Genomic DNA, 22408 nt, shown 5'->3' on the forward strand with positions numbered 1-22408 from the left:
TTGGCTGTGGAAGAGAAATCTTATTTGAACATTAGCAGTCCACTGGTAACTCTGCCAGCTTTATTAATCTTATTTCACTTGTGACCTCAGACTTTCCATCTGAGTAAATCTTTATGAAATGCAGTCTCTCCCAATCGCTTTACCTTTTCAATAAAGGAAATTCTTGTTTTCAAGGGGAAAAGTGCGAAAAGCCTGTAACTTTTTTCTTCTGGACCTATGATCCAGCCTAATAAGTAATCTCATAATCTAAAGGTTAAATAACTTCATTTTGATGTCAGGTATGAGGTTTTTTTGCTTGAAATAAGACTTTTTGTTTTGTAGGCAGGCGACAGTAGTCTTTAGCTAGAAGTGGTTTGTAATGATTTAATCAAGATAGGCTGTGCGTTTTTAAAAGTGAACTGAATTGCACTTTCAAAGCAGGCTGACTTCATTGTTTACAATATCATAGACTAGAAAGAATTAAAAAAATACCAAAAAAAGTCCAGCGCTCTGCTGTCAGTGTGTAACAGTACATCAAATAAATCATTAGGGATGTTCCCTCTTTTTTGCAATGGGAATGAAAAGAAATAAAAATAAAAAGTTTATGTGTACTTTTAAATAAAGAATCCAGAGTTCTGGAGGTGTGAAAAGCCTCATCTGGACTAATACTGCTAGACCTCTCAAAAGTCACTACTGCTTCTCAACCATTTCTGTAATAAGGAACAGTGATCCAATTAGAGGGTCTTTGAAAACAATATTTGGGTGGGGGAGGTTACCTTGGCTGATTGTACACTGCAGGAAGAAAAGGTAATTCCCTTAACTGTAGCCAGAGAGAGAATTTGATGGAGCTCCTGTTCCAGGAAGGGATCACAATGTCAAGATCACACTTGCGTGCTTGGAAGCCACCTCTTGAAAGCAGAATCCAATCTTGTTGGCTACACACAGCAATCTCCCTCAGCCCTGTTTCAGGCGAGCTCGAGGTGTTTTCGGGAAGGATGTCTGGCGACGGGAACAGGGACAAGATGATGGAAGATTAGCGCGGTGATGTGCTGAGCCTGATCCAACTCCTATTAAATTGAATGGGAGCAGGCTCGGCCCTTAAATGCAGGAAATGTTTTATTGTGAACTATCTGCATGATAGCTGCTAGGTGGATCAATAAGGGCTTCCACTGCTTCCTGCCGCTCACCTTTGATGAGCGCTAGATTTATGACAAACCCACAAACTAAAGCCAGCTCATTTGGTCTGCCCTGATGGCAGCTGCTGCTGGAGATAAGACAGACTTTATTGCCTTAACTGGCTGGATAAGGAAAAAGAGTTATCTGCAGAAAGGTTAAGAAACGCAACTTTTTTCAGTTCCCTAGCCAATTTGACTGTCTTCAGAAGAGCTTGCTCACAACGCAGCTTTGGGGAGGGAGGGAGAAAGGCTTATTTATGCAAATACTAAAGAAAAATGAGAGGCTTATTTCGGAAGGAAGAAATACAGTATGTTTAGGATTAACCTATCGTGTTGGGTGATCTGTGTATAAATCCAAACCAAAAATGTGTGCAGTGGACAAAGAGCCTCGCGATGCTCTCGAGTACGGTCGGCTCTGGAGAGCATGAGCCCTGGGCAGGGCTCTGGCAAAGAAGCCACCCAGCATCTGCAGAGCAGCACATCAGAAAGGGCAGCAGCAGCAGCGGCGGCATTTGAATGTTAACGCCATCAAAAACATTAGTCGTGGTTGCAACACAAAACTGCTACTGCTTTTCTTAAAGTCTATTCTGCATGAAGGAAGTAGGTTTTAGAAAACAAGAAAATAAAGTGCTCTGCAACTTGTGTTTATTTGCAGTGTCGCATGTGATCGGGTGCAGCACACTGAGCAGGTAAAAGGGAACGTTTTTTTTAAGGCAGTGACAATTAAAGTGTGGTAGTAATATTAGGTTGTGTGCGTCGTTGGCATAGCTGAACTGGGAGTCAAAAAAGCTTGAGCTTCACTCCACACGCACCCCTCCAAGTCTCTGCTTGCTTCATGGCTTCGTCCTTTGATTGTTCCCTGTAGTCAGGTCACTGACTTACAAAAGGAGATGTGTTCTGTTTTATGAAGCCCTGCAGACTCCTTCGGGGTCAGTGGATGAGGCATACTTTAGACATCCCAAATGTTGAGGAGAAGGGAGAAGTGAAGGATTTTGAGGGCAAGAGGACGGCTTCCCATAAGGCTGCTGCCGGACACCAGGCAGTGTCAGAACTGGTGTATGTACACATAGTTTGCTGAAACAGAGCTCATCATCTTCCTTGTTTAAAAAGAGGGGGGGATGGGGAATGAGTGTGAGAAGGGAGCGGGAAGGGATGGTAATGCTACCTCGTTAAAAATAGATGATGTCTTGTTTTATGATGTTCGTGTAGTATCTGTGGCTTGGTTTCTGCCCACAGGCTTACATGCAGCCCCACTTGCTGGGAAATGAGTTCACACATTTAGAGTTTCCACGGAGGGTGCAGCGCAAGGAAGTTGGAAAGAGGATGCTCTACCGTGACTTCAACATGACTGGCTGGTAAGAATGTGTCCTTCTCAGCACAGGGTCAGCCTTCTCCCCAGCCAATGCCTGCTTTGTACATGTCTTTTGATTAGTGTAAACTGCATCAAACGTGGAAGTGTAGGCCTGCGTACTAAAGGGAAAGGTATTTCCTTCTTTCATATGTATTTTTCTTTTAGAAGTTAACATTTTAAATAAGTCGAACTCCCTCTGGAGCCAGGACCTTGGTTCATTTTAACGTGTGAGTACTCAAAGCGGAGCAAACACATGAAGGGGAAGACGTGCCAGGGGATCTTCCTGAAAGCTAAACAACTTTCCTATCTTGAAAGTAGCTTTTTATAGAATCTGGATCAGTGGGCCATCATGCCTTTGCATGCTGAGGAATGCTTGCGGAAGGGAAGAGCTGCCTCCCATACTCCAGTGCATCTGACCCCTGATTTGGGTAACCCTTGAGGAATTGTTTGAGAGATGGGCCTATCTGAATAAAAGTCATAGCTAGCCTAAAATGAAAAGGCTTGAATGAACAGCATTGACTTAATGAAGTGAAGACAGGAAGAACGATGAGTTTTTTGTCTCTGGCTAAATGTCTTCATTGTTTTGTGTCAGTTCAAGAGGCTCCTTCTCAAGTGACTCCCACTGACTTAGAGAAGCCCTGATCCTTGCTGTTGTGGGCTCTTTGTGTGACCTATAAAGGCAAAGGCCCCATATATGCAAATGGTCTTCACTTCCATGCTGTTTGTGTTTTAGCATCCTTAGCAAATCTCCTTTCAGGAAAGGAAAGAATGGAGGGGGTTAAAAAGCCTGAATTCTTGTAGGTTTGGAGGCTTGGATGTTCCCACGCAACTACAACTCCACATGCTTCTGATTTGTCCCATGCTTTATAAACCATAAATATAATGATGTTTTCATGGCAGAATAATGATCTAAGTTTAATATTATCTGGAGTGTTTGTGCAGAACATGTTAATCTGGGAATAACCATCATTGTCTATCATCTTGAACAGATGCTAGTAGAATATGCAGTCTCACCCTGAGAATGATGACTTCACATTTTAAAAAGGCTACAGGCATGAGCAAAAGAATAGGGACAGAATGAGAACATTGGATCAACTGAGGACTTAAACAGCAAAACATTTGGAAGATCATGAGACACTTTCCCAGTTTCTGCAAAGGGAGTTTTCTTATTAAACTTCTGGATGTCTCTGAAGGCATCAGTAAAGAATGGCTTCATGCAGATTTCCAAAAGCTTTTTTTCAAGATGTGAGATGCTATTGGAAAAAAAAAAGGGGGGGGGGGGGGGGGAATCTTCTACTTTAGGGAAGAGCTACAGAAGTATCATGGGCCTCCTGACAGGAGGGTAAGAGCAGAATTCTTTCATCATGGTTGGAAGGCAAAGAGGGTTTCTCCAGGTTCGTGGGAGTTGTTTTGCATTTCTCCAGTTGGCTAGTGGTCTGGAAAGGAAATGAGGTTAAAATGGTTGAAGTTGTAGCACTGGCAGGTGACACCATAGCTCTTTTCCTAATAAACAAGAAGGGCCATGAGGAACTGCAAAGAATTAAGTGATTTACATGAACGGGGCATCACAGTGATCAAATTTGGTGTTGATAAATACCAAGTAAAGCATGAAGAGGGGAAAAATAACTATTTGTGCACACTAGAGGTTCCAAATGAACTTGAGAGCCATGTCAAAAAGCTCAGTGGAATTTCTGCTTACTGTGATTTTTCCAGTCAAAATCACCAGCAGAATATTGGGATGCATACATGGAATGGTTGGAATGGTTAAAAATTAAACAAAGAGATAATTCTGTATATCGGTTTGTACCTCATTTGTGAAACTGTGCATAGCGCTTCACCTTATTCAAAATGGTTATTGCATAGCTAATACTGTTTGGCATTAGAAGAAAGATAAATGAGAAGGAACACAAATTTTAAATGTAGAATAATGAGTAAGGTAGAAGAGCTTGGGTAAGTCTAAATGTATGGCAGATTTGATTCAATGTATTATTTTTCAGTACTGGTATGTGAAGTCTGTTAACTATAGCATATGGCAGGGGGGAAAAGAGAGCTGATTTTTCTGTTAATTTTTCTGAATTTCCTGAAGTGTAGGACACATGTTGATCCAGTTACAGATTCTAATATGGTCAATACAAAAATTACCACCAGTTTAGCACAAATATGCCTAGCTGTAAGCAGCTATTCCAGAATAAATACTTAAACTGTGACTTGAAAATTCAAGTCTGAATTTACCTCAGTGTTGTCCCAGAAAGAGGTGGCATGTGCCAAGCAAAAACATGTGGAGATTGTGATGAGGCTACCTCTCCCTGCTGTTCCTTTTGACTTCTCGCTGGAAGTGGAAATTGGGGACTACGTTTTTGTCCTGAATAAAAGAATCAGAATCTTTTAGCTGCTCCATATTCCACAGCTAGTGCCTGAGTTACCTCTTAGTTTATTGGCCTCAGGACAGTAAAATGGTGAGGGAATTGCTCTATCAAAATCAGAGCCCTTCTAAATAAGGATCAATTTCTTTTTGCAGGGTGTTTGCCCAAAGGAGTCTTGTTTTCCATCAAATTGTGTGCAGTGGTCTCCTAAGCAGAGGAGAAGCAATCTGTTTCTATTTATCCAAAAGTCTGGGTCAATTTTAATGGTTGAGATTGTGGACAAGACATTAGATTTCCAGCTTGGTGCGCCCTCAGAGGTGATGCTTTGAAGTGGCTGGTGTTTCACAGTGGTCATTTTCCACTTCAAGTGTTTTGCTTCTATTTTCTTCCCTTACTAATTCCTAGATTTAACTGATGCATCAGGACACAGAGGCCAAGGACATGTCTGTTCTGCATTTGTTTCTAAGGACAATATCTATCATGGAGAATAAATTAGCATATATATTCCTTTTCTAGAGGACGTCAGATGGAGCTTTGGCCAGCCAGAGCTTGATACGCTAAAACACTGCCAAGCTTTTATCACTTAAAATGCAGAAGATCAATTGTCTGAACCTTTTTTGGTCAGCGACTTCACTGTGTGTTGACATTTGCACATACATGTAGAGAGGTACAGGTGGTGTTAGGAAGAAACAGCCACTGTTACACTTAATTACTGAATCGTTTAGTGAGAGGGTGTAAAACTCTCTCTGCTCTGATGTTTCCTCTGGTTTATGTTAAAATTCAGGACACTTTCTGTGTTTTCTATTAGAAGCTGTATGACTTCCCCCCCCCCCCCCCCCCCCTTCATTTTTACTCTTCTCCTGTGCTCTGGAGCTTTTCAGATTCTCAACAATGGCTTGGCTTGCCCAGCTTGTTTGGATTACAAAAGGTTATTGTCTTTGGGTCTGTCATAATGCATTTGGCCTTTTTTTTGCTTTTTGCTTTTTCTTTCTTTCTTTCTTTCTTTCTTTCTTTTTTTTTCTTTTTAATGTGAAGTTTCCACACTGGCTTTGTCTCAACAGCCCACAGTGGTAGCAGAGCTGCCAAGTTTCCCCACAGCATTAGGACAACCACTGATCCAGCAATGTGTACCGCATCACTAGTCCAGGCTGCATGTAACTGCTTTGAGACCAGCCTTTCCCTTCTCCCTCTGGCTCTCCCACGCTCTCTCCTTTCTCTGCAGTGGCAGTTGGGATGAGAAATCCACTGTATTAAATGTATCTAAAATAAATCCCATTTAGGTGGGAGCTGACTGTGAGCCGCCCCTCCTGCACCCTTGCCCCACACACGTTGTGGTTGAGCAACCATTGCAAAACACGTACTGTAGCTGGCAAGGCATCTTAAGAGCTGTGTCTCCTGCTGAAAAAGCCTCCAAGCTGTCTCGAGCCATAATTTGCTGGCAGACATCTGTGTTACTGACAGTCTTTCACAGCTGGGTCTCTGGGCTGGGGTTCTCAGGCCCATGGCTTGCAGAGGTTAAACATGTATTGGTGAGAGGGTAGTTCTCGTGGCTTTGACAAGTCCTGGCAACAGAAGCATCGGGTACGACTCGGTGGCCACGTAAGCAAAGTGCTGCCAGCGCTAAAAAGGGGTGCAGGTAGCCTGACTTAGGAATATGGGGGGGAAGCAGGCCTGATGATAACTGCTCCTTTAAAGGACTGCAAAGAATTAGTATTCTCTGTCTCCGCCTTTTATTTAAAAGTTAAGACATGGTTGGTCAGGTTTTCTTTACTTGTGGGTAAATCCAATGTGAACAATTCTGAGCTACTTTGCTTTGACTATAAGACACCTTCCCAAAACCTGGTTTTCTGTGTCCCTCACTGGCCCAATGGCTCCTTCCAGGGTTCCCCTCTCAGCCTCCTGCGGGGCTGCAGGAGCCGTACAGTGCTGCACTCAACCAAAGGCATCCAGAACGCACTACCAACTTTTCTATTTTCTACTGCACTACCACAAGGCATCAGCTTTTGTGGTTTCAAAGTTGATTTTTTGCTCCTCCTTGGAACGCAGACAGTGGCCTTTCTGCTGCTCACATTGAAGTGGAATTCTTTCAAGGCTTGTTTCCCAATCAGAGCTTTAGCTTTTTGACTTGATTTTAGGGTGGCAAAAGAGCCCTAGATAACAAGTCCATTTTTTGACCTGGTTTGTCGGCAGCTTCCTTTGGCCTCCCGGAGTGCGCAGGGTTGAGCTGCATTTCTGACCCGTCAGAAATGGTCCAAGCTGGTGTAGTACCCACCACACGTCATGGGCTGAAGCCCAAGGCAGCAGCGAGTGGGGGAACTGGGCACTGCCTCTGAGCGTGCCATACACGCGGCGGCAGCGGAGCCCTCGCCAGCTCCGCGTCCATGTGTCTGGCCAGGTAGTGCTGTGGCACACGGTTAGCCACCTGAGGGCCAGCCCATACCAGGGAATTGCCCGCCCGCGTGATTTATTCCAAAGCAGGGAGGCTGGTGCCCTGGGGCGAGCACTAAGCAAAACCCATTTTATTCTAGAGTCAATATTGTGCACTGCCTGGAAAGCCGCCAGCCTGCTCTGCGCTCACCCTTTTCTTTCCAACAGGGAATGTCTTTCAGCCTCTAAGGATCTGATTAAAAAAGCAACTTCACTTTTCAAGCCATTTTATTTCTTTTGGGATGGATGCCTTTTGCTTTCATTGTGCAGCTCGCCTTGCCGTCTGCGGTTCAGACTCTGGCTCACAAAAACCAGGCTCTCATTAATCACTTATTGGGGATCCAGAATACCCCAGTGAGAGCCAACGTACATGTTTTGCTTGGTAATGCGCAAGCTGATTTGAACAAATATTGCCAATGCAGCCGCTATCTTATTCTTTATTGCTGGGCTCGATGTCCTTTGACAGCGTGTTCAGGTAGCCTGCCCGAGGAGTGCCGGAGCAGATTGAGAAATGCCACAGAAATGCTTTATGGAGGAGGTGCCCACGCTGCGCCCCCCTTTAATATAAATTGATTTATTGAATCAAGCACAGAAGCCCTGCTGCAGAAACCTCGGGCTATATTCTCTGGAGAACCACCTAATAAAACAGCCCCAACTGACATTCCTCATTAGCTTTTCCACTGATCCCAAGGCAGTATTTAAAGTGACAGTGTCCCTCTTTTCAGCCTGAATTTATCTGCTGGCTAATGCCTGTGGGTCTAATTAGCTTAGCATTATTAGTCTTATTCAGATAAGCTGCGTTTCCTAACAGCTTGATTCCAACTTGTAAAAAGTAATTGGAAGTCTGCAAACCCTGTGCCGTAACCTGCTCGATTGCGCCTTTTAGCCAAATTCATGTAATTTACAAAAAGTCATCCTTTCTCTTCCCCCCCCCGCCCCCCACCTCTTTTAATTGAGCTTTTTTTGTCTAGTGAAACCTTCTGTGCTTCTTCTGTTGAAATCCTGGCTGTATTGTTGTGTTCAAGACCTCAGCCGTATCCTTTGTACAATCACCAGGGAGAGATCAAATTTTAATTTCATAATTAATTCACAAGAAAGCAGCCTTTTTCCCAATCATGCCTGGTATTAATTTCCTCCCAGCAACTTACATTTTCATAATTTAATGATTATGGGCCACCTTTGTAGCACTGGGCCTTTCTGGAGGAGGGAGAGGTAGGATATCATTTTTGCAGCAGAAACCGTAATCCACGGCCACTTGCCTTGCTTTTTATGTCGTTGCTCTTGTCTCTCATTGTGAGGTAGCTGGGAGCGGGACGGGACGTGCCTCTTCAAGTGCACGCAACCAGAGCAGCTTGCTGGGTTGTGCCTGGGTGTCTGGGGCACAGCTCTGCAATGATGAATGGCTGTTTGCAATGTGCATGTTATGCATCTTTTCAAGATTTGCAGCCCTTGCTGCAGGAGCAGCGGGAGGTGAGAGCTGACCTGCTGTGTACAGCACGTCTCCTGAAAGTGACAAATGGCTCTGTTTTCCCCAAGTGCACACATGCCACAGGAGCTGAGCCAGTGTCTTCAGGGCAGGAGAAAGCAGAAACAGGAACGTAATAGTGCTGCAACAAAAGAGAAAACTTAAGTCTGGGGTAAAGCCCTTTGTAAATGGCCTCTCTGGGGCCAAGTGAGCACAAGAAGAGTGAGGTTGGTCTGAGTCATGTCCTGCAGGAGCATCTCTTTCTGGAAGCAGTGCGCCTAAGGCCTGTCCCTGCATGGCTGTGCACCTCCGCTTGGGCTTTGCCTTGGCACAAGATCAGGTGCTGCATGTGCAATGGCAAACAAAAGGCTCCCAGTGTGTTTCATCAGAAAGAAACTAAAATGAAATGAGGTAATCTTCAATCTGAAAACCCAAGCAAAAACAACTCTTCCTCTTGGTAAGGTGAAGTCTCTTCCCCTGCTCCTGCTTTCTCTGGCTTCCCCAGCTACACAAATTTGACATAAGCTTGGCTGGGCCCCTAGGAAATCCTCTTTCTTTCCATTGCCACCCAGGATTGACTTATGGCTCTGCTCCTGGCTGAGAGGAGGCCCCTTGCTCCTCGGAGGAGTTTCCAGCACTGCTGTGGGATGGTGAGGTCCCTGCTTGCTGTGTCTCACTGCCTCCTCCCTACACTACAGCAACCTTTCCCAGAAGTTTGCTTCATGATTCCTCCTTAACAGCAATCTCCTTTCCTTCCAGATGATCCCAGCTAGCAAGTGTGGAGCAAGCACTGCGAGGTTAACATGCAGTCTTTCTCCCATGCCTCACCACATCCTTTTAACAAGTACAGCAAATTGTGAATTTACAAACGGTTCTTCTGTCCATCACAGTGCATTAAGCCCGTAGGGTGTTAACAGCCCACTTCCCTTACCACTCTATCTCCAGAGAAAATTGCTGACAAACCTTCCTGTTTGTCTTTTAAAAGTAGAAGAGATGAAGTAAATTTTTAAGGAGTGCTCAAGACAGCAAATTCACTGGGAAAAAAAAAAAAAGACTTGGCCTGGTGAGACTGTTGCAGAACACGGATCCACTTGATGTGCAGCTGCAGTATCTGTGCACAGTTTCTGTCACTCGGTAGTGGAAGCTCAGTTGGTCACAAACAGTGAATGAAAGCGCTCACAGTACACTTGCTCTGTCCCTCTCAGCCTCCTGAGAACAAAAGCAGCAAGGGAGAGTGCTTATAAATACCCTCAGTTAATTTTTTTCCTGATTTGTCCTTTATTTGGGGCAAGGACCTCTCTAGATCCTTGGCCACCCTCTCCCTGACTTTTCTTCCACCACTTTCTTTTAATGCTTCATTAGAGGTGAATGGACTAAAAAATCTGCCACACTCCAGGAAGTGCCTGAGAGAAGATGCTGGTGCTTGAATCTTTAAAATGGGCTGGCCAAGATGAACAGTTTGCTTTCCTTAGGAATTACTTCCACAGGAGTATGTGGTGCCAGGGCATACATCCTCTCCAAAGTCCAGACTCTGTCTTAGGACTGTACATGACAGCAAAGGCTCTCTGGAGGTCCAGAGCTCATGTACCAGTCAGATTTGACTAAGGCAGAGATCATATGTGTGTACAAATCATGCTGAGATACTTTGATTTTATTATTTTTTTTATTTAATTTGTAGATGGGTAGATAGAACTGGGATTTGCAAAATGAAGCATTATACAGTTTCAGGTTCAGAAGAAGGGATTTCTGAATTTTCTGGGAAAGCCGCATGTTTTAAAACTTTTATGTTTTCCTCTTTACCTGAAAGAAACCCTATGAGAGTATCTTGGTTTAGAATAGATCTTTCCCTAAAAACTGTTTTGTGCATATGTGCACATTCATCGGTCATCTTTAACTGATTTGGGTTCGCCATCATCTTTTCTCTTAACAAACATTACTATAGTTTGTGTGCTTTTATTATCTTTGTTTATTATAGTTTTGCCTCATTAAAGTATATATCAGATGAGTAATAGGGGAAAGATACAGAGACACTGAAACATTAAAGCTAACCTACCCAGAGGGTACTTAGTATCAGACAGAGCTGTCTGGATTTAGAGATCTTGACTCTGCACAAGCACATATGTGTAAGGACATTTTTAAAAAATTATGGCTGGATCGAGACATAAATTGCATAATTTTCAGTGGCTCTGTGCCTAACCTGCGCTACACATCTTTTCTTGGTAGTAAGCATGCACTTATACTTGTTTGATGCCTGTAGTACAACAGACAGTACAGATAAACAGTTCCTTTTGCGTTGGTGATTTAAGCTCTGTTATCCAAAGGGTGAGCTCCAATCCACTGATTCCTTGTGTGGGAGGAGAAAAAAAAACCAGTTCTTTCAAGTTTTGGGTTGCTCAGAGATTAAAATCTGGTTTTCTATTGGTATGACCAGAGAAAGTTGAGCTTGGGGGAAGGGAGTTTGGTTGGTTAGCTGGGGTAGTTTTATTGGGGGGGGGGGGGGGGGGGGAGGTGGAGGGTGTTTGGGGATGGTTCTGGGTTTGGGGTTTTTTTTTTTACAGAGTGGTAGCAAAGCAGTGCTAGAAATACACCGAATCCACGAACCTGTCTCAAAAGAGAGCCTTCATCCTTGTACTCCGTATGAACTAGGACTTTTCTGAAGCCATAGTGCTTTTTCTTGCTTGCTTGCCACAAGTGGGTTTTGCTCTATGCTTCAAGCTAAAGCCCTTTGATGACAATTTTTTTTTTTTGCTCTTCCTTAGGTTTAATTCTCAGTTTACTATTAGGTGTCACTAGCAGAGATGTGAAATACAGACAAACTTTCTAAAGCCAAGTGCTGTGGAAAAGCAGAGCACAGAGTCTGGATTCCCCTGTCGTTCACAGGACTGAGCCTTCCAGGTCAGGGTAGACTGTATTTTCACCACCATCTGTTGTGCCTGAAGATGCCAACACAATACTTTTCATGACCAGTAACCTTACACAGTTTGCTGTAAAAGAAAATATAATGTGGATTTTGGTTTTGGTCATCAACAACTTCTACTCTTACATGAATTTGTGTGTGCTTTCCAAAGGCCCATTTTAAGAACAAATTATATGGCAGGAGAATGCATAACACATGTAAGAAATTATCTAGGATTTTGGCTCTGAAATCTGTATTTGGGAGCTGACTAGTTTTTCAAGTTCTGACCCAGCAATATGCAGGTAACTTTGATAATCTTTTATTTAAAGAGTACCTAAAGCACTGCCAATGACCTGAGCACTGTAGGAAACTTCTTCCATAGATTGTCTTGTGCATTTAGCAGCTTCTGGTTATTTTTTCGCCATGTATTTAGAGCAGATTTAGAGCAGATTCCAGTTAGCATATGAGTAACATCATGTCAGTCCTACTTCTTTTGTTCTGACATCTCTTTTGGCTCCCAGTGCAATTTGGCCTGGTTTTCCAAAATGTTGATCCTGAATCCAAATGTAACTTTGTGGGTGGTACATATGTCAAGCCCTAGTTCAGTATTTTTGGACAGCAGTAGCATTTCATAATTCTTTTGAAATGAAAAGAAGAAACGAAGTTAACTGAAAAAAATGCACCTAGATCTAGCTGGGCACAAGCTCTCCTTTTCTACTCCCTCCTCCGCCCTCCTGTTTTTCCATTTGGAAAAATTGAGGTTTACATGGCAGAAGCACTTGACAGGTTTTAGGCTCATTCAGAGCAGCAAGCAGTAGCATAGCCTTGTCTTTATAACCTGTCTTGTCATGCCCTGGCGGCCACTGAGACCTCCTGGGATGTGGACAAGGAAGATGGGGAGAGTAGAGGGTTGCAACCCTGTGTTTGTGTTTGTTAAAACAGTGAGCTAGGCTGAATTACGTAGGTGGCTGAGAAAGGCTGTGTTGGCACCAAAAAAGCCAAACAACCCCCTCAGGTTCTCTCTATCTCTGTGTTTAATATACCTCCTGCCATATTACATCTTTATATACAGCACACAAAGGTATAAATGCAACTTTATTACATAAAATCAAGTGAAATAGTCCAGAAGGCTGTAGCCTGTGTGAAATAAACACATGTACAAAGTACAGGAGATTTCACAGGGCATAAATCAAAATGAACTTCATAACTTCCTTCCTTCCTTCTCCCCAGTGCAGTTGCTGAGCTGCTAGCTGAAAAGCCGTCCTTCATCCTTCTCTTGCAGCAAACCACACGTTCATATATTATTAATTCTGTTTCGCTAGTAGTGCAGGACATAGGTACTTTTCTAGAGTGTCTCAGGTTGCTTTTCCGTGTGTCTGTGCCAGCTCCACTGCTGTGGTTGCAGTTCTGAGCATTGTTTTTCAAGCAGTGGTAATTTTTCAGGCAATAGCAACATCAACAGAAAAAGTGTGTTTGAGATGAGTCTTGACACCCAAGTTCTGAGCCCAAGAGGTGATTTGCTGTGAGAAACCACAAAACAAATCACTGTAGCCCTCTGGGCCTCCCTCACTTAGCTGCATAGCTGCCGGAGGTCATAGGCTAGCCAGCTGCCCTTTCTGATCTGCTGATGAAACAAGTTAGCTTCAGCCCTTGCAACATGGCCTCTTCCAGCATCCTTACACCATTGTGTCACAGTTGAAGACCCTACAGACGAAGGTCCTTATGGTGGTTCCATAAAAGATGCTGGTCTCGGCAATAAGGACCATTCTTTTGAAGAACACCAGCCTAAATGATGCCTTTTTCGCCCCTTCTTTTTTTCCTTCTTCCTAAAGCGCAGTCAGTGTGAGTTGCTATGCAGGAGAATATAAGGAAGGAGGGGAGACAGGGAAGAAAACTTGGTCCCTGTTTTCGGCTACTTACAGGACAGTGTAAAGTGAGGGCTTCGGTCTTAAGTATTTGTAGTTATCTTGCAGATAATACAGTTTGTGGGTAAAGAATGGGTTTGGTTTTTCCTTTGAAAAGGGGGTAGCAAATAGTTAAGTCACATCAACTTAGTCGTGTTTACCATTTGCAACAAATATGTACAACAACTTGAAACTCCAGTAGGAATGGTTGTCTTGTCGGGCTTATGGTTTGATTAGTCATTTGACTCTGATGGCCAACATGGACTCAGGTGATAGCCTTTTTCTTGATGTCAGAGCACAACTGGCTCTATGCAAGGAATAGGAAAGAGATCAGACTCCTCCTCGAGGAGGTTTTGCCAGGGCTCCCAGCACTGTAGGTCCAGCTGGAAGCTTTGGGACGTGTTCATGAGCAGTTAGGGAGGGTAAAATTCTTCCTCCACATTCAAACCAGGATATCCAAGTTGGTGAGTGAGGCAGATGTTATCTATTCCCTGTTGGAAAAAAAGGAAGGAACAAGAGCAAAGTCCATGACTGACTCATCCTTCTCAACAAAATGCAATTCCAGGTTTTAAACATTGGGAAATTATTATCATGCTGGCTACTCGTAATGATTTCTGCCTTTTTGTTTGGTTTAAGAGCTAATCCATTTGCCCTCCCCAGTACAAAATGCAATTTAAATGCCTTCACTGTATTGTCTCTTATAGAGATGCCCAAGTATCATGGTTATACACCCAAGATGTTCTTCACTATGTGGTCTCCCATGAACCACCCACTGAGTTTTGCAAACCTCACCTGGTTCCATTTTGGGATTTCACACATAGTAATGTTTTGTAGTACAGGAGCGGAGTCCTCCACTACTGTTTCTTCTATGCATTTTGGTTGCTTTTCCTTTTTTCTCCCCCCTCCCCTCATCCCCAAACCCTAATATGGGCCCTACCTGTGATAACTGGGAAATGTAAAGGTGGGGCTTAAATGTCTATGCTATTCCCTTTAAGTCTGAGGCTTGCCTAGGTGATGCAGCATATATAGCTGTGTAACACAGCACCATTTATTCATCTCAGGTCTATGCCATATTTTGGTGAAGCAGGGGGCAGTTCGATTACTATATAGGATTTCACCCTTAATTTTTAATTTCCTGCTCGTTTGTGTCACAGCCTTAACATTGCTTAAACCTGATTGAATGCGACTCCGCAGGGCTCAAGCAGCCAGCCCGGCTGGACAGCTGTGCAGCAGGGGTTGGCGGTGGCTGCAGGGGACCGGCCGCAGTGCCTTCTCTCCTCCCACTTCTCCCTTCCTCTTTGGTGGGGAGTGCTGACTCGAGCGCTCAGGGGATGATTTTGGTATCACCCCAAGGGCTGTGGGCAGGGGTGGGCCGGGAGGGAAGGACAACATGCAGAGAAAGGCTGGGGAGGGATGATTTTGTGGTATGAAGGAAAGCATGTCCCTCTGGGGCGATGTACATTAACCAAAGAGGCTCCCCAGCAGCTCGGCTCAAGCATGTGTTACACAAGCCACAGGACTCTACGGCTTATGAGAATGACAGCTGTCTATTTTTTTTTTCTTTTTTTTAAATTTCTCCTTGGCAAAATTGCTCACCTTCTCACCTCATCAGTGTCAATAGCTGGATGTGTAAAAGGTAGAGTACGCAGGCTTGCAGTAAAGAGAATCAGAGCATGAGCATTTACTACTCTTGTCTCTTGGCCATGGGAAGGCTGCTGTGAAACATGAAATCTCTGACAACCTTGACTGTTGCAGTCAAGGTCAAGTGAGCACTAAATATCTTTCTAAGACTCTTCAGCACGTAAAGCTTGTCTTGGTTTAAGCGGTCCTGAAAGGTGAGAACAGGATCAGAGAGCTGTTTCACACTTTGACTGTGTACACAACCTGTCGTTGCCCACCATTTCATGTTAACAGCATGAATCTAGTCATTGGTTAGCTTCTTGGGGGGTTGGGGGGGGGTTGTTTGTTTTTGTTTTTTTTTTTTTATGACACTGTATTACACTATAGCTGCTGCCATAGCCAACGATATCTTACCTGGTTAGGATGTTATTCCAGTCCACCTCTTTTTCCTTGCAAGCAATAGGAGCAGCTTGGCATGTTACATATTTCCTCATGTTCGCTTTTCCTTTTGGTGAAATGGATAATTCTTTAGGGATATTCTTTCCACAGAAAAATTTACATCTTTGTTCAAAGATGGAGTCCCTAGGAAAAATAATGATTTTTATTTATCTATTTATTAAATCACAGCTGCTTGTTTCAGAGCACTGGGTCACTAATTCAGTGCAAGCTTTATAAATGTTGTTTGTCCTCCCCCCACAGGGCATACAAAACCATTGAGGAAGATGACTTGAAGTTTCCCCTTATATACGGAGAAGGCAAGAAGGTGGGCATGTTTGCTTTCCTCAGACCAAAGGAAGAAGGAATTCTGTGCTGTTTACCACTCGGTTTAGCCTGTGGCAGTCCAGTGTTTTCCACTCAGTATCTTTATTTTATCGTTTTGACAGCTTGAAAGAATATCTTGGTTCTGTCACAAATCAGTCTCATGTCTGGGGGTGGCGGGTGAGCTCAACATACTAAAAAGCATTTTTATATCAAACATAGTCATTTGCTGTTCAGTTTGCTTTTGTTTTTCTTTCATTGTAAGTAGGCTACAGTGAGACTGTCTTAAATCATTGACTTAAAATGTTCCTGGTTTCATTGTGAAATGTAACTGGGCTGGATGAAGATAGCAAAATACCTCATGTTTGCTGAAAACAAAGCAGGAGGATATTTAATAGTGCTCTGAGATGCAAAACTCTATTTTAGGAAGGGGAGGGATCAGGGCAAGATTTGGTAAGTGTAACACCCCTTAACCCTATCTTCTTCAGCTAGTGTACGTGAACTCACTGTTGAACTTTTCTGATGTGTGAATGCTGATAGTTTTTCTTGAAAAGCAGAAATGAACCGTTCCGTTTGGGTGTACTTTGTTTCCAGCTCTGTGATTAAGAACAGCGAGATCATTAGTGCTAATCCCAGCAAGCTTAGCTGGATGCAGCAATAGGATCAATATAAGGACGCAGTGGTGTCAGTTTGCCGATATTGGTATGCTCGCTGTGTTTCTAAATAGTGCTCCCCTGCTGCATTAGGTTCTTATCTCAATGCAAAAATACATGGTCTTCAAAATTAGTCCAAGTTTTGAAGGTTCAGACCTGCAGCTTATCTCTGAATTTGGTTAGGTTTATAATTATTTGCAAAATGTTTCATGCACATCATTTTAATTTACTTTCTTATTGCCTTGTGGAGCCAAGAGTTAGTGAGGCAAAATAATTTTGAGTCAGTTGCTCGCTGTTATTGATGCTGTGAGCTCTCTTGTTCAGAAGCTGCTGCGGCTAAACTAGAGTTTGGGGGAAACGATACGCAGACAACAGAGAGCGAGGTTCCCCGTGAGGCTGTCTGCCTGGTCAATCTTTGGAGAAGCGTTAATGAAGAAGAGCCCAGCACCTCTTGGGAGACAGCTCATGTCACGGAGGAAGGTGCTTGGGGGATGAAGTGGTAGACCTGAGGTAACAGCAGACCTGCCCTAGACTAGCTCTGCACAGAGCAGAGCACGGCAGTCAGTGCCACTGTCACCTGTGTGTTCAGCAATTTAAGGTGGCCTTTGGTACTTGGTGGAGGGGATATACAGCAATATATCAGTAGGAGGAGGCCACAGGTTTCTTAGGTGAGTAATTAGGCTCCTCATCCTTTTTATAAAACCTGTTTACTAACCGTATAATTTGCTGAAGGAATGGTCTCATAGACTGGTGTGGGACAGTGAGGCAACTGGGTTAGGTTTCCATAGTCCCAGTCCTTTACAGATGGTCACAGTCTAAGATGGGTGTATGCAGACTGGGATGTGGATGAATACAAAGCTTGGCATAATGAGGGAAATGGAGATGAAATGAGTGTGAAAAGCTTTGAAGTTGATTAGCTGTGTTAAATCTAGAGTTTCTGGGAGAGAAAAGGGAATTCATCCCTAACTGTAGCAGTTACGGAGTAGAACGTTATCTCTTTCCCTGTTGACACAGTGCATGTGACAAGATTTGATCCCATTGCTTTTCTTTATTTCTAGGCTCGGGTTATGGCAACAATTGGAGTGACCCGAGGACTGGGAGACCATGACCTGAAAGTGCACGACTCCAATATATACATAAAACCTTTCCTGTCCTCATCTCCTGAGGTAAAACAGCCAAGGTTCAATTATCTGATTTGTGGCAGAGAAACAAATATGCCTAGTGTGCTTATTTGTTCTTCCCAATTTGTCCATTCTGATTGTGGTCCAATCCAGGTAAAATGCAGCCCTTCCCAAAGGTGCAGCGTGTGCGTAACATTCGCATAGTAGGAACATTATAAGTTCCCCAGCTGCGTGCCCTGGCTCTGGTTGCTCCACATCCCTGGCAGAGCATTGATGCCTTCTCACTCCCTGGTCTACGGTTATCCCATAGCCTTGCCATTCAGTGTGAGACACCCATCTCTCCCCACCTTCATGTGCTCCAGCTCCCCTTGAGGCCTAGATCATGCTGCCTTCACAGAAGCTGATGTAAAGCTGTGTTCTCCAGAAGGGAGCACTGGATGTTTTCCACAGTAGCGTAGTATCCTGCATTACACAGAGGATACCAGATCAACTCGTAAGCAGGAAAATGCCAAGAGCAATTGGAAGAGTGCTTTGTGCTTCCATCTGTCTGCCCCTTCACCTCCAGTTCTTAATTCTTTATGATGGTTTTGTGCAAACACCAAATAATGGCAGGAATGGCAGTGTGCATTCCCAAATGATGGCATAATGAGGGGATTATGCAGTTTTTGTGTTAGGGGTAGTTTTAAATGCCTCCATCATTTTGAATTTCCTCGCCACAAACAGTTCCAGTTTTTGACCACCAGAGACCTTGCAGTGAAGGATATCAAGCCTTCCAAAGGGATCTGAATCTATTTGTTAACAAGAAACATGCAAACCTCACTCTTTTTTCCTCTGTAACTGCATTCCTGTTCCTACATCAAGGAACAGATGACACATATTTTTCATAAAATATTAAGCAAGGGCAAACCATCTGATGACAGCACAAAAAGAGGAGGCTTTGCTTCCATGGCCCAAATGCTGAGAGCCGTCCACTGTCAACTGGCTTGCTAGGGTTTTAACCATACCCATTATTTGACCTTGAGTTTATTGCTTGCTATAGCAGTGTGAGAGAATGAAAATACACAAATGACATAATACTGCTAGGAAGCAACCAAATTATTAAATTAACCTTGCTTAGATCATCTTGGAGACTTTAAAAATAAAAATTAAAAAAGTGCTGAGAGTTTGTGGCCCTGAAGAAAAGGGGGAGATCTACAGGCAGCCCCCTCTTCATGTTTCCTTGCCGTCAATCCAGTACCTTCCCTCTCCCCGATTTTAACGTGTGGTAGCCCTCACCTGGGACGTGTTCCTTTTTCTCCTCAGCCGGGCAGGCAGCCGCTCTGCCCTCATCACCGTGATGGATTTGTTTAGTGCCAGCAAAATGATGCAATTCTACCTATTTATTTTTCTTTCTGGCATGCTGAGACCCAGCGTTTCTGGGGTATGTAATGGCTGCAGCACAGCATCTCAGCAGTATCATCTCTGCCAATTGCTGCTGCAGTATTTGTCTGTGTGTATAAACCAAAGCTTCTCATGGGCTTTTCTGATTTGTGCGGAGTGTGTCTGTATGTGTTCAAATTCTGGAATATGACATCCAGTTCATATGGTATCCACGTTTCAGGATCTCTTAACTGGTTCGCAAAAGGGAAGCAAAATTGGCTTTGTTTCCACATTCCCTTCACAGCTAAATTCAGCAGAAATGTACAAGGGCAGGAGGAGGAAAGACAGAGCACCAGCCACCTCAATTTAGAGACACTGGCAAAAAAAGCCCTGAATTTTAGTAGGAACTAACATATGCTCCAGCTTGCTTTCCATTGCACCTCCTTTTCTTAATCATCTCTTCCTTCTCTTCCCAGAAAGAGCCCCAGTGCTTTATCTCCTTGTGTTTTTCCCTGACTTGTTCTGTCCATACATGGACAGTGCACCTTGCACAGAAACCAGCATTAAGAAACAGTGTCTGTATGCTGCCATCTGGGAACCTTGGCACTTGGAAGTAAAGGCAGTGGCGTCAAGCAGCAGTCATATTTGGCCCTTGTGCAGCATTGGATTTTGAATTGTTTATATAGAGGTAGGGAAGTACAATGTCTGGTTTCCAGACCTGGAAAAGGGGAGGCACAGGAAATTAAGGCGCACAGTGAGTCGTGACAGAGTGAGGATCCAAGTCCTCTGGCTTCTGTTTCTGTGCCGTAATTACAGCGTCCTTTCCCAAGTTGGGGGCAACGTGGAGAGTTTTCAGAACATTTTCATTCCAGCATGACAAAGCTCTGGTATGCTATGTCCACCAAAATTTAGCTGAAGGAAAGGTAAGCAACCCTGAGACTACATCCAGAAATAGGCACATAAAAGTAATTTGAGGGTGGTGTGAAATGATACTTTGATAGAGTGCCAGGCTATGGGAGGAGAAGTCACGTAGCCAAGACTGACAAATGTAATCAGGATTCAGTGGCTCAGCTGTTACAAGACCAGATTTGGAGGACTTCTGCAGGTTGGTGAGCTCTAGAGAATTGAGCCTTTTATAATGAACTGGAGTAGCACAAAGCAGGCAAGCCATGGCTGAGGCTCTCTGGCATGGAATTAAATATTTATTTTTCATAATGGAACAGTTCATTTGAAAGCTTTCAGCAGGAAATTCTGCTTTTTAAAGCTCAGCTAGAGCCACCTTGTTGCAGCTGAAAAGCAGAATTTCATCCTGAAATTTTTCGAACGGCAGCTCAGCCATTTGGTGGGGAGAGGTGTGGCTCTGACAGCAGCATTTGGCCCTTGCCAGTGATGGACCCGAAGCCAGCCACCACAGCAAATGATAAGAAGGTAATGAAGGAGAATTTTTCTTGTTCCATTATGTTAGTAAAATCTTTCTGACAGCTCCCCAAATATGTCAAAGGAGACCGTTTTAGATTCACATCTGCCTTCTGGAGAAATCTTTAGGAATTATACCATTGAAAGGAACAAGCAAGGCAAATACTTAGAGAAGTACAGTATGATCAAAGGGAGTCAAGGTGGTTTCAAGAAGCAAACATCGCACTTTAGTGGCTTGAAGTCCTTCAGGGTTATGTCTACCAGAGAATTAAAAAAATAATAATAAATACAGTAGATGGTTTTGTGTGAGCACTTTGATTTCTCAGAAAACGTTTGAGAAACTGTTCTGCATCACAGGTTATTAATATAAAAGATATGAAGCTACAGACTAAGTGGAAAGTTGGCACAGTCTACTGGAAATTGGCTAAAGGGCAGGAAACAAAGGGTGGCAGTAAAAAGCTAAAAGGAGATTAATTGGTGAGTGCTGCAGGGAACAGTGTTGGGACCCGCTTTTTATTATTTACATATAAATTACTTGGAGGGTGGTATTGAAAGATCTTGTCGTTTGCCAGCGAAGCTGTGCTGGATAACACTGCGCATAAAAAGGGATGATACAATTAAGAAAGGGCTTAATTTATTGAAGTAGCCGAGTTGATCAATAGTGCAGGCAAGTGAATGCGGGCTGTTGTTTGGCTCGAATTCCCCTGGGGCTGGCTGCTGAGGAGCACCTCAGGTGGCTGCAGGCTCGCGTGTCACTCTGTTGTGAACGGTTTTCGAGCCGCAGGGACTTGCATTGGCTGTCTCTTAAAAAAAAAAAAACCTGGCAAACAAACCGCAGCGCCTTCACAGAGCTGCTGTGGTCCTTTTCGGCAGCCAAATGCAGGTTTTGTCCGGTGGGTAGATCCATTTGAAATGTAAATATAAAACCAGCCCACCTGTTTGTTTGTTGCTTGCCCAGAGCATTTTTCTCTGCTCTTGACTGCATGTAGGTGAGCAATATGAGAAACAAATATCTGGATTGAAGAAAGGCATTATGTGACAAACTGCATAACGCATGTTCAGAAAGATGTCGTGTGTGACCGTGGGCTCTAGCAGTGTGTATCTGCTGTTACCTATCAGCAGAGATCTGTAAGTACCAGTCAGGGTAAAACATAGTGTAACCCAGTGCTTATTGTCATAGATGTCTGTGCTACCGAAGTTCTGATGCTCTTTCCTTATAGTTGGTTTTCTGGTTACTAAAGTCAAGTTTAGCTAGTTGACAGGTCAGCTGCTCTACTTCAAGTAAGACATCAGTGAATGGTAGAAGTACGGTGACCAAACTGGGCTCCTTTGAGGGCTGCCCTGATCCTCCAGAGAGATGTTCAAGAGTGAGAAATTTGGCCAGGGCAGCACAGAAGGGGCTGGTAGGCTGGGGGGAGTTGCTGACAAGGCTCTCGGGACAGCATGGCAGGCAGAGGACAGAGCACAGGTAGCCCAAGGCACTTGGGCCAGAGGTCACAAGTTCTGTGGGGTACTATCAGGATTGACATCTGGCTGCAGAAGCAATGAGTCATGAGGGAAAGATTGAAGATTCGGGCTGGAATTGCTAGGAAGTTCTTCAAGGGTGTAGCACCAGTTAAGGAAACCTCTGCACTGCCAGCCAGTGTCTGGCCAACCGTCATCTGCACTAGCAGGGCCATGCAATACTGTTTTGCAGTGTGTGCAGTTTTGCGCAAACTTACGTCACAGACAGAACATAGCTTAAACCTCACTGTTGTTTAGTTACCTGAAATACAGCTACAGGAAGGAGGCAGTCATTGGGAAGGTTGTCTCTGGAATTGAAAAAAAAAAAAAAAAAGTAGTAATTTCCATTGGAGTCAAACAGCTGCTTTTGGTCATGTAAGATTTACAGTGCTGTGGGGTTGCTTGCTGTTGCAGGCA

The 22408-nt window shown here is 43.8% G+C and overlaps 1 protein-coding gene across 1 annotated transcript in view; it reads left to right on the forward strand.

Moving 5' to 3' along the window:
* Positions 1–22408, forward strand: part of PPM1H (protein phosphatase, Mg2+/Mn2+ dependent 1H) — a 146504-nt gene that overhangs the window by 109597 nt on the left and 14499 nt on the right. Inside the window, exons 6-8 of the mRNA XM_052789619.1 lie at positions 2391–2509; positions 15880–15943; positions 17651–17758. Coding sequence (XP_052645579.1) covers positions 2391–2509; positions 15880–15943; positions 17651–17758 — 291 coding nt within the window. The remainder of the gene's footprint in view (positions 1–2390; positions 2510–15879; positions 15944–17650; positions 17759–22408) is intronic.

Source organism: Harpia harpyja, chromosome 6 (genome assembly GCF_026419915.1).
Source record: "Harpia harpyja isolate bHarHar1 chromosome 6, bHarHar1 primary haplotype, whole genome shotgun sequence".
In the NCBI taxonomy this organism is placed as follows: domain Eukaryota; kingdom Metazoa; phylum Chordata; class Aves; order Accipitriformes; family Accipitridae; genus Harpia; species Harpia harpyja.